The sequence below is a fragment of the Eurosta solidaginis genome, chromosome 1, assembly GCF_040869045.1.
Source record: "Eurosta solidaginis isolate ZX-2024a chromosome 1, ASM4086904v1, whole genome shotgun sequence".
NCBI lineage: Eukaryota > Metazoa > Arthropoda > Insecta > Diptera > Tephritidae > Eurosta > Eurosta solidaginis.
This window is the reverse complement of record NC_090319.1, coordinates 338,200,805-338,212,990: the sequence shown is the minus strand read 5'-3', so window position 1 is coordinate 338,212,990 and position 12,186 is coordinate 338,200,805. Positions and strand designations below refer to the sequence as shown.

The 12,186-nt window shown below is 38.7% G+C and overlaps 3 protein-coding genes across 13 annotated transcripts in view; 1 reads left to right on the top strand and 2 right to left on the bottom strand.

The window, feature by feature from the left end:
• The window catches only part of LOC137237929 (uncharacterized), a 636,630-nt gene that overhangs the window by 407,179 nt on the left and 217,265 nt on the right, over positions 1 to 12,186 (bottom strand). The window lies entirely within an intron of this gene.
• On the bottom strand, positions 4,165 to 5,732 carry LOC137244435 (collagenase-like). Its single transcript, XM_067773429.1, has 2 exons — positions 5,454 to 5,732; positions 4,165 to 5,321 (listed from the first exon to the last, which is right to left on the bottom strand). Exons 1-2 carry the CDS (start codon positions 5,720 to 5,722, stop codon positions 4,754 to 4,756), a joined length of 837 nt encoding a protein of 278 aa, XP_067629530.1. The 5' UTR covers positions 5,723 to 5,732; the 3' UTR covers positions 4,165 to 4,753.
• Positions 8,585 to 12,186, top strand: part of LOC137237932 (ATPase H(+)-transporting accessory protein 2-like) — a 224,376-nt gene continuing 220,774 nt past the window's right edge. For all 3 annotated transcript variants that reach the window (XM_067762317.1, XM_067762316.1, XM_067762315.1), the window contains exon 1: positions 8,585 to 9,332. The gene's annotated coding sequence lies outside the window, so the exon portion shown is untranslated. The remainder of the gene's footprint in view (positions 9,333 to 12,186) is intronic.

Genomic DNA, 12,186 nt, shown 5'->3' with positions numbered 1-12,186 from the left:
ATTCCCGAGGGAGAGCGGAACAACTACGAAACATTGATGAGCGCTCTAGAGAGGCGATACGGAAGCGAACACAGGAAGCAGATACACCAAATAGAGTTGCAAAATCGCTACCAAAAAGCTAATGAGACTTTGCAGGAGTTTGCGTCAGATGTTGAAAGGTTTGCATATTTGGCGAATGCCGACGCACGAACGAAGCGAGCCACATACGCAAACCCAAAGCCAATATTTGCAGAAACGGTATCACATGCATTGACTCAGGAAACTGTCTCACTATAGAGTAAACAAAGCTCATCGTGTGGAAGTGGAAAGACCAGATTGGGTAGACACAATTTTGGAAGCACTGAAGGGATCACAACAGAAAAATGCCGGAGTTATTAAATGTTTCAAGTGCGGCAACCCAGATCATATTGCACGACATTGCAGCACCGGTCCCAATAGCTCCAACAATGTGGGTGGCCGTAAATGCAGAGCTGAAGGAGATGAGCAAATCTCCAAGTCCACTCAATCGTTAAACTAAAGCGAGTCAGCCGCAAGGGGCGACAGCTGGCTCCTTCAATTGAATGCCCATAATCTCTATCTCACAAATTGGAATAAGGTCTAACAATCTTACTGTCGTAGGACATGTGGATGGAAAGGAACGTTTACTGGCTGTAGATACGGGGGCATCTCAATCCATCATTCGAGCAGATTTAGTCAACAAGATAATAAGACCATTGCATGGAGCAAGATTGCGTACAGCCACTGGAGAAGACACCACGGTTCTAGGTGAAGTATCATGTGAAGTCGCAATTGGGAACGTCACGGTAGTACACAATTTTATAGTGGCAGAGATTGTTGATGAAATCATAATTCGAGTGGACTTCTTAATCGTCCAAGGCATCAAGATCGACATGCAAAGCAAGACGATGAGATATAAGAACATGGATGTGCCACTTAATTTCGGCTACGAGAGAGGATACAGCAGTAAACGAGTGCTGGTGGAAGAGAGTCAGCAAATACCACCAAAATCAGAAGCAGTCATCTGGGCAAATGTTGATGGAGATTGTGGGACAAACAAATTGTGGGTTGTTGAAGCAGCAAACAAATCAACACAGAACATACTTGTAGGAAAAACCCTGGCTATGACAAAACAAGATGGACGTATTCCGGTAAGAGTATTCAATGAGTTCAAGTCACCACTCAAACTGAAAAAAGGAGCTATATTGGGAAGATGCCAAGAGGCTAAAGTAGTTATTAACTGTGAACAGCTCCAGGAACACGTTTCAACTAGCAAGACTGATATTTCAAATGACATCACGGCATGGACGGAGGGGCTAGATCAAGATTATCAGAGAAAGGCGAAGCAACTGCTACTAAAGTACGCAAACATATTTGAGCAGGATGGTTCCAAACCAGGTCGCACCAATGTTGTGAAACATCAAATTGACACTGGAGACGCGAGGCCGATACGTCAAGCTCCACGTAGTGTTCCACTGGCGAAGTGGGAAGTTGAGAGTCAAATTGTACAAGAAATGAGCGACAGCGGCGTCATCGAACCATCAGCTAGTCCATGGAGCTCACCGGTGGTACTTGGGAAGAAGAAGGATGGGAAAATGAGATTTTGCGTGGACAACCGCAAGTTGAACGACGTCACGATAAAGGATAGCTACCAATTGCCAAGAATTGGCGACACTCTGGACTCGCTCTCTGGTACGAAATGGTTTTCCACACTGGACTTGAAAAGTGGCTACTGGCAAGTGGATGTGAAGGAGGAAGGCAAAGAAAAAACAGCCTTTAGCGTCGGAGATGGTCTTTGGCAATTTACAGTAATGCCTTTTGGTCTTTGTAATGCACCAGCTACTTTTGAGAGACTAGTGGATCAGGTATTGAAAGGACTGCATTGGAAAACATGCTTGGTATTCCTGGACGACATCATCGTATTGGGCAAGAACTTCGATGAACATCTTAAAAACTTGGAGTAAATTTTCCAGAGAATAGCTGACGCTGGTCTGAAACTAAGTCCCAAAAAGTGTGCGCTGTTTAAAAAGGAAATAAATTATTTGGGTCACAAGGTAACGACAGAAGGTATCCGTACAGTGAATGAAAAGATAGAGGCAGTAAAGGATTGGCCAAGACCACAGAATCTGCATGAATTGAGAAGTTTCCTTGGGCTGTGCACATATTACCGCCGATTTGTACCAAATTTTGCCAGCGTAGCCCATAGTCTCCAGGAGCTAACAAGAAAAAATATAGCTTTTGAATGGAAGAAGGAGCAAGAAGTAGCTTTCCAAACATTGAAAGAGCGTTTGTGCACTGCCCCAATGTTGGCATATCCGATGGACAGGAGAAGGTAGTTGCATATTACAGCCGTTCTATTTGAAAACCAGAGAGGAACTATTGCGTTACACGGAGAGAGCTGTTGGCATTGGTAGAGTGCATTAAACATTTCCACAAATACCTCTACGGCCAGCGATTCCGCGTCAGGACAGATCACGCAGCATTGAAATGGCTTCTGCAGTTCCATAATCCGGAAGGACAATTCGCACGGTGGATGGAGCGACAAAGCTATAACTTTTCCATTGAGCATCGAAAAGGTAGTACCCATGGAAATGCTGATGCAATGTCACGAAGACCATGTAGTTTGGAATGCAAGCACTGTTCAAAGGCCGAGGCTAAAGAAGACATTATAAATGTCCGGCTAATGACTATAACATGTACAGATGAATGGGACAAGGAACAGCTAAGAAAGTGTCAGCTAGAAGATACAGATCTGTCACGTGTTATGCAAGAGCTCGAACGAAACGAAAGACCAAACAGAGAAGAGATGTCAGCAGAGAGTCCCATTGCGAAGTCAGCTCAGCGAGCTGCATAATGGTCCAAGTGGAGGTCATCTTGGAATCACGAAGACGCTCGAGAAAATTAAGCAGAGATTCTATTGGGTTGGTTGCCGTCAGTCGGTCACCGAGTGGATTGCCATCTGCGAGGTTTACAACAGAGCGAAAGGTCCCAAAACACGAAGTCATGGCCAGATGAAGCAGTATATTTCAGGTGCACCATTTCAAAGGATCGCCATGGATATCGCAGGACCATTTCCTACTAGGAACCGCGGAAACAAATACGTACTGGTGGTTATGGATTATTTCAGTTAATGGCCAGAGGTATACCCACATTGGAACATTGGAGGAGCATTTAAGGAAAGTAGTAGACAAGTACCATAAGGACTGGGATATACACATATTATTATTCTTGATGGCCTACCGATCGGCGGTACATGAGACAACGGGCCAAACTCCAGCAAGGATAATTTTTGGCAATGACCTTCGACAGCCAGCTGATTTGAAGTATGGGATAGATGCTGATGCGGAGAGAAATTTCAAGAAATCCACTGGTGTCTCGGAAGAAGAGCTGAGAAAGATACACGATCTGGAAAGGCAACGAGGAAAGATTATGAGTGACATGATAAAAGCGAGGTAAGATAAAGCACTTAATTCGGTAGGGTTTCAGGAAGGAGATTTGGTGCTGTTATACAACCCACAACGAGAAAAAGGTTTGTCCCCGAAATTGCAGTGTAATTAGGAAGGCCCATACAAAGTTGTAAAACGGATCAACGAACCAAAATGAAAGTGGTTCATTTGGAAAGGCTGGCAGCGTTTAGATCGAGCGATTTGTCTGGTTGGGACGATCAGACTTAGGTGGAGGGCAGTGTAACGAATATTAGCAGCACTAAGGGATTCTATCATCTCTAAGCCGATGCTAAGTAGTGATTCAAGTCACATCAATAATTCAATCATTATGACTACACATGTGTACGTACAAGCAGCGGAGAAGCAACGTACAAACACATACAGATATTATATCTGAGATTTGCAATTATAATTGTGGAAGTGTCGCTCACAAACACACGCGCATATGAGAGCTATATACGTACATCTGTAGTTATAATTATAGCAGATAACCAACTAGTAGATTGCAGAAAAGAAACGCCTAGAAGATGCGACGAGGAAATCAAAGAGTATAAAAGGCATGAACGGTAGAGGCGCAAAAATCAGTTTCGATTAAGCACCCTATCTGTCTGGCAATAGTAGAGTTATTTATTGTGAAGTACTTTAATAAAGGCCATTTTGCATTATTGAATATTGGATTTATTTATTCAACATTTTAGTGATTCGAACGTTAATAGAAGCTTGCAAATAAGCGGAATTGCAGTAAAATCTTTACAATATTATTTTAATTTCTTGTATTCTTAAATGCATACACATCTGTTGATTTTTGTGTTCAAATCAATTGTTATCTTTAAACTTTATAGTCAGAATTGTTATCTTTAAGCTTCATATCGTAAAGAAAATCCTTTGTCCTACGTTTAGAATTTACAAACAATAAAATGCGTTGCAAATAATTTTCTTTATCTTATATAATTTCAAGTAACATGACTTTTTGTTATGCAAAGATTTTAGTTCCTTTGTGATGCAGGACGACATTGGTTCATCGCATGAACAATTACGTTTGGACACATACTTTGCATATAAAGTATGAATGATACCATTAAAATATAAAACGTTCTAATCGACGTCCACATTATGTTGAGGCCAAGTTATTTTAGAAGCTATCGCGCACTAAGTAATTCAATTTCGAGAAAAACGTCACTTTTGCGGTTATTCCGGAAAGGGTGCCGTGATGACTCAACCCTGTCAGATTAATTATTTTTTATAATTTATACTTATAATTAAATATTTTGAGGTGAACAATTTTTAGGAATTCAAGCACTTTCTATTATTTAAATCTCAATATTCGTCTTATCTCGAATCCAATCCAAGTAGGAAGTGACACGAGTATATGCAGCTGGTAAATTAGTTCCGAATCCTTGCATTGAAGTAACAGACACAATACCAATTTGAATATTTGAAGATGCCAACACCAATGGGCCACCAGAATCACCTCTAAGAAGTTTAATATGATCATCAGCGGCAGTACATATTTTTCCGTCATAGATAATAGATGAACCATAATATGATGCAGCACATTTTTCGTTCGTGATCACTCCAAAATAGGCATAGTTTAAAACAAGTGAATTCGATGTGTCTGTATCAGAGGTATAACCCCATCCAGAAGCCACTGCAGTTTTATAAACGTAAGCCGAATAGCGTGAAGCAGGATTTGGTAGGGACACCGGTTGAATGGCATCCGAGCAAATTACAGCTGGAATTTTGATCACAGATATATCATTTCTAGCAGTATCCATTTCGAATTCGGAATGAATTTTAATGTCACATCGGTCTGCCTCCCGTTGTACAATGGCATCTAAGTGATTGATGCTGCCTAAGTATACCGTCACTTTTTCAGCACTGAAATTTAAAGGATTGACTAGATCTGATTGCGTATCGACAGTAAGTTATTGGGTGATTAACATTTTAATTTTTCTCTTCGCCAATTGTCTCACACCCTAAAACATACAGTACATATAATTCAAAACTTACGTGAAAGTACAATGAGCAGCCGTCAGCACCCATTCATTGCTTATTAGGGATCCACCACAAAAGCGATAACGTGGACCATCATCTATGCGCAAATCAGCTTGATAAGGAAATTGATTTGCAGCTGCCCTTTGCCCATTTGATATACGTGAACTTACAACTTCCTTTTGAACTATAGACGCCAAGCGTTCACGTTGTGTGTTTCTAGGTTCCCGAATTTCAAACGCCGAGGCGAAGCATAGTAGCAGTGACAAAGCTATCAACAATTTCATGTTGCTGCTGTTCAAGCAAATTCAGACTGACTAAAGCATTGACTATTTTGGTTTATTTATGGTATAGTTCAATGGCGTACTATGGGATAGTTTGCAATATTTTGTCATAAATGCACATATTTCGGCAATTCACAGTATATGGCTATTTGGCTGCGCCAAAAGCGAGATTTTAATTTTCTATCGATTACGGATACTTCGGATAGATTTTAATCTTTCACCTTAACTCCAAAGTTTCAATCGTTCAAAAGAGAACAGAACAGTGAGAGTAAGTGCAAGAGTTAAGTTACAAAGAAAGGCGAGAGACAGATTGAGGGATGGTTAAGAAAGAAGAGAACGGTGAGAGTAATAGCAAAAGTTAAGCTACACAAAAATGCAGAGACAGATTTAGGAAGATTGGCGCAGGGAAGTATAACTATACTTTATTTCCGAATAATTGGCTAGTAAAATTAAAAATACATTTTAATTAGTTTATGTATATTATTTGAAAATTTTATTTTAATTATATTTTCAAACATTAAGACTTGTGTCCTTAATCCAATCTAAGTAATGAGGAACACGAGTATATCCATTTTCCAATTTAATATCGCATCCTACGGCTGTATTAAATGATGCAATACCAACTTGAATGTTTAAAGAGTTCAACACAAATGCACCACCAGAATCACCAGTACGAAGAGATACACTATTTGCAGTAGCAGTATAAAATTGTATCAGCATATATGACAGATTAACCATAGAAAGTTCTACATGCTTCGCTGGAGATTGCTTTGAAATTTGCAAACTGTAAAGTCTGAGAATCAGCGGTTGTATTAGCAACTGTACGGCCCCATCCAGCAGCAATAACCGTTTCACCCTCGTATGTAGGATAAGATAAAGCACGAGGATGCTGGCGCGCATGTTGATGTGCATTTGTATATGTTACTGCAGGAATTCTAATCAAAGCGATATCATGAAAAGCAGTGTCAGCGTTGAATTCGACTTTTAATATAAACTTGCTACTGTACACATTAAAGCTATATAGAGTTATATGCATTACTTTGGCACAAAATCATATTTTTCGGCAAGGCATTTACGCATTTGCTGGGTATAAGTACCATTAAAAATGCATGAAATTCAGTACTTATAAGCGGAAAGTGCTGATATAAAAACCGGCTTTTAAGCACAAAATGAGTTTATACTGGCATTCTCGTTAACTGGCACATCTAACATTACCAGTTCAAAACCACACGAGTCAAATTTTGTTTATATTTTAGGTTTAAAAACCTCATATTTTCTACGTCTTTTTAACGCCGTTTTCGCCATCTTCGGCTAGCGTAAACTGACATTTTATATGACAAAATTCGTCCGCAGAACTGTCAAAAAAAGGCAAGCTAGCGTTAACTGAAGGCGCTGAAAATAGCCCAAACTAAGTACACAAAATTGCAAGCGCTCAATTAAAATTTGTTTAAACAGAAAAATCAACAGAACTTGTTAGAATACAAGAACTTAAAAACAATATTAGCACTTGTTTGCACAAAATTTCTATAATAAAAAAAATATTGTCGTTCAAAAAAAATTTTTTGTTTTTCAGTTAAATAAATAAAAAAAAAATGTTTTCTTTAGCTTTAACACTAAAGTAGTAGAAGTACTAGTTTATTATTCATTTTGCTTATATCTACACAAATTTTAAATATAATTACAATAAGGCAAAGTATTAATATAAATTCAAGATATAAGAAAAGTTAGGGCATTTTATATGTTATGCAAAACATAGCGTCAAATGCCAATCCTATTTTTGTTAATAACACAGTACGTGTATTCAGAATTTGATATGAAAAAGTTTACATTAGAAACTCAAGCGCGTGCGTCGGCTTTTCTTTGCCATTTCATCAACGGTAACAATTTGATCACGGTGGATGCTTAAGCGCCAAATACACGCCACGAACATTTCCGCGAACATTCCGCAATCTTGTTCGCAGCTTTGGCCATATACCATACGAACTTTTGGCCGAAAATTAGTTCTCTTTCAGACAGCGATGAAAACGAACAACAATTGTGCTGCAGCAATATTTCCCGCTGTGGCAATTAAAGTCGCATAATCATTATTATTTTTAATTCTATTACAATAATCTTTGCTTTTTACTTGCCACAATGATGGCAAAGATTTTTACATTTCAATAAATTCACTCAGAAATTTTTTATTGTCCATTTTACTTTTCCGCGCACGTCTGTTCCGTTCAGAAATTAATACGATTATGAGCAATTACCCATACACGCACGAACAGTTCGCGCAAATGTTCGCCAAAAATAAAATATTTTGATTTTTGGCGAACATTTGCGTGAACTGGCAAACACCACCATACACGACAGAAAAGGTCGCAGAAACATGACATAACGGGAATGTTCGCGGAAATGTTCGTGTCGTGTATTTGGCGCTTTAGTGATGCACAGCCATTCAATCGATTTTCACTCATCGTATTTCTCAAATAGTTTTTAATCAGCCTAAGAGTTGAAAAATATCTCTCATTCGTTGCCGTTGTTACTGGAAGCGTACACAAGGTTTTCAACATGTGAACATTAGGGAAAGCCACAGAATCGCATTCCTGTAATATTAATCATAGATAAATTGATAAAAAAAACACCGAAGTACCTCCTTCAGGAATAAGAAAAATTCACGCTTTTTGAGCCTATGCATGAGGTCTTACGTATCTATGTGGGATTGACAGACGGACGTAGAACAACTAGAAGCGGGCATACATTTCAATTATACACTGCAGTAATTGCATCCCTACAATAGTTAGACCGGCAACCCGAACTAGACGAAGAGAGCCTAACACAAGTTAGTTGAAAGATACGAACGACAATCAAGTTTGAAGTGCGGTACTGACAACACGTATATAAAAGTATATGTAAATGTAATAAACGCTAATATACACGTTCTAGTAATTAACCGAGTTTTGTCTAGGGTTCCAGACAAAGAAATCCCACAATTGGGGGCTCGCCCGGAATTTTTACAGTCGTTATACAAGTTAAAAAAGTTTTTCTAAAATAAAATCGGTTCAATCGTTAAATTGCTGCATAAATTAGAAACGCGAACGTGTATGTATGCACATATTATATGGGCGCACTGTAACAAGGGCAGAGGTAAATCGCAACGCACGTAGCAGAAGGAGAAAAGTACCGCATCTTCGCTTGTGTAAAAAGCAGCAACTTTTACACAGAAAAACTTGGGAAAATCGTGGTGTGTAAGTAAATGCAAATTAAACCACCCGAAATAAGAGCCAGAAAAATAACGGAACGAAGAAACGGTTATACCGTGGCAAATAACGGCGTCATTCAGTGGAGATCTCTTTAGAGCAGTAGCAGAGCGCAGCCAAGCCTCAGTTGCGCGAAACAGCAAAAGTAAGCAGCGAACATTAAAATTCTGTCAGCAGCAGCAGTGAAAGATCAAACAATTGGTACAAGTTTGCATTTGAATAAGTTTGAAATTCAATTGCGTTTGGCAGAAATTTGTCTGCGAGTTGATAGCGAGGAAGGTTTGATCTAAGTTTTACTGCAGTGTGTATTGGAAATTGTGGCGTCGACAGAGGTTCGATAGTGAGAACAGTTGAGCTGGCACATTGTGTTCCAGGTAACGAAGGGTTACGATTGCAGTGGAAGAGTGGAAGTAATGCGGCAGTTACTCACGAACGTACGTACCAAAAACGTGTCAGCTGACACGACCTATCTTATGAGTGTGCAATGCAAACGAAAACTCACCAACGTGCAACGACGGTACGTACGTAGCCTGGAACGTAGAAATCAAAATAATTTTGATTTTTTCCGTAAGAACGTGTCAGCTGATCGCTCTCTCACAAAACAGAGTTGCCTAGTAAACTTTTGTGTGCTATGTTTGGACCAATTGCAGTTATTAGACAAAAAGGCCTAATGATTGTTTAAAATTTTGTTGAAATATTCTAAAATTATTATATAAAATTGGAGGATACAAATAAATGAATTAGAAATGTTATTCAGTATTTGTTTCTGTCATTTGCACCATGAAAAATTGCAATTCCAAAAGTTGATGTTTGCATAAGCATGCATGCAAACTGGTCAATGGCAACAGTGCTTTGCTGTAAGCAATACACACACAAATATGTTATGTACATGTACACAGACGCACACATTGATTATTACGGGCTTGAGGGTTCGGTCAAACGTGTTTCGTACGACAAACGTCCGTACGTACGGTACACGTCGGTGGGTAACTGCCGCATAAAGCTGGATACATTGGTGCTTTATCGGTAATCGTATCGGTAACCTTTTAACAGCTGATTCGACCAACCTTATGAGAATCAATGCAATCGATTATTGGTGCCGCTAAGATCGTAACCGTATCGTAGCCAACCAATTGGGTTTTGGTTTACCGTCGTAACGATAAACAGCTGATTACGTTAGGGATACGGATACAGCGATACGACATACGGCACCAATGACTCCAGCTTAAAGCAGAGCTGAGGTCTGTTAATGCGTGTTTGAGTGAAACAGAACGAAAGCGTTTGAAACAGTAGTTGGCTACAGCGACGTTACAGGCGAGATCAAACTAAATGCAGTTGCTCGAGTTATTTGCAGATAAGTTGTTATAAATATATGTACGTTTTGTGTAATACATGTATGTGCACTGTTCGATATTTCTGGTGAGCAAAGTTAAATTGGAGTTTGTATGTCTGATGACGTTTTAGACACATTCTGTCTTGAGTAAAATAATTCGATTGATTAAAATAATCATACACAATTTCGACAGTTTAGAAATCTCAATTGCAAAATAAGTACATTGAGCTTCAGTTCAGATAAAGCCACTATTTGAGCAAAATAAATTTTGACCGCGTTTAAATATACTAATTACATTTTGTGAATTTGTGCTGAATTAAAACAAACATTCAAGCGATTTGAGTGCACTGTATCAAACTAGAGCTGTCGAATAGTTTTTAATTGAGTGAAAAAAAACATTTCTGTTTATGTTTGTCTAAAAAAAATTTTACTTCTCGAAGTTATTTTTGAAATCGATTCAAGACAAATTCATTCAAAAGTTGAATTTTAAATTAATAAATACTCAGATTTTCTTGTAAACCTTCGATTTAAGAAAAATAAAGGAAACATTTACTGGTTTACCACTTCGTACGCAAATTTACATTGCGATTTACGCGGAAATAGTTCACAAAACCTGTCTACAGGAAATTCTGAGTACAACGAATATATTGACAAGAAAGAAAATCTTTTTTTGTGATTTTAAGTATTGATATAATTTGAATACATAATATACCTCTTGAGTTGTAAAACATATTTATTGTAAAGAGGTCGACATGCACGTAAACGAAATTTTAGCATTGAACTTGAACGGTGTTAGGGAAAAACTTACGTCATTAGGACTATCAACTAGGGGACGTAAACGTGATCTCCAAGATACGCTTTTAGAACACTTCGGCCTTTCCAGAGAAGAAGGTGATGATAGTTCAGATTCGGATGAAAGTTTTCAGAATAGGTTGAACAATGCGACTCATAGCTATTTTAGTCTTCGAGACATTGAGGATACTCTGTCTTCGTTTTCAAGGTATGGGCAACCTGACGTTAATCAGTGGTTGCAAGAGTTTGAGAGTAATGCAGCTGTTGTTAATTGGAATGACCTGCAAAAATTTATTTATGGAAAACAACTCCTTAAAGGTGCGGCGAAAATATTTGTTAGGAGTCAGAGAGAAATTAAGGATTGGAATTCGTTAAAGTCCATCCTTAAGGAAGAGTTTGAAGTTAAGCTTAGTGCAAATGAAATCCATCGCCGATTAAAGAACAGACGTAAGAGGGCAAATGAAAGCTTTCTAGAATATTTGTACTCGCTGATGGAAATTGCAAGCATTATAGATATGGATGATGCCAGTATCATTGAATATTTTATTGAGGGTATACCCGATACGAGATCCAATAAACAAATTATTTACCAAGCTCTCACGATAGCTGATTTAAAAGAGAACTTGCGGGTATATGAAAAATGTCATGGACAATCCCAAAGTTTAAGTAGTAGAGCGGTTCCACAACCATATCAAGGGAAAAATACAGACAAAAGTGAAACCCACAGCAGCAAAGCGTGTTTTAAGTGTGGAAAAGTAGGGCATCTGGCTAGGCATTGCACACGTTCGGTTGTTCGGTGCTTTAAGTGTAGTCAAGTTGGTCATAAAGCCAATGATTGTAAGCAGCAGACATCGCGTACTGAAGAAAAAAGCGAAAACAAGCAGGTTCATGTAGTTACCGACGGCAAAGAACAAGCAAATATTAAGCCAGTTGCGCGAGATACATGCCTATTTAGAGATTTAGAAATCAACGGGCACACATTTTCAGCTCTTTTAGACACGGGTAGTGACATTTGCGCGATAAGATACGACACTCTAGTGAACATTGGATATGTTGATCTACAACCAAAAATTAAAACCTTGTATGGCATCGGTAACAAAATG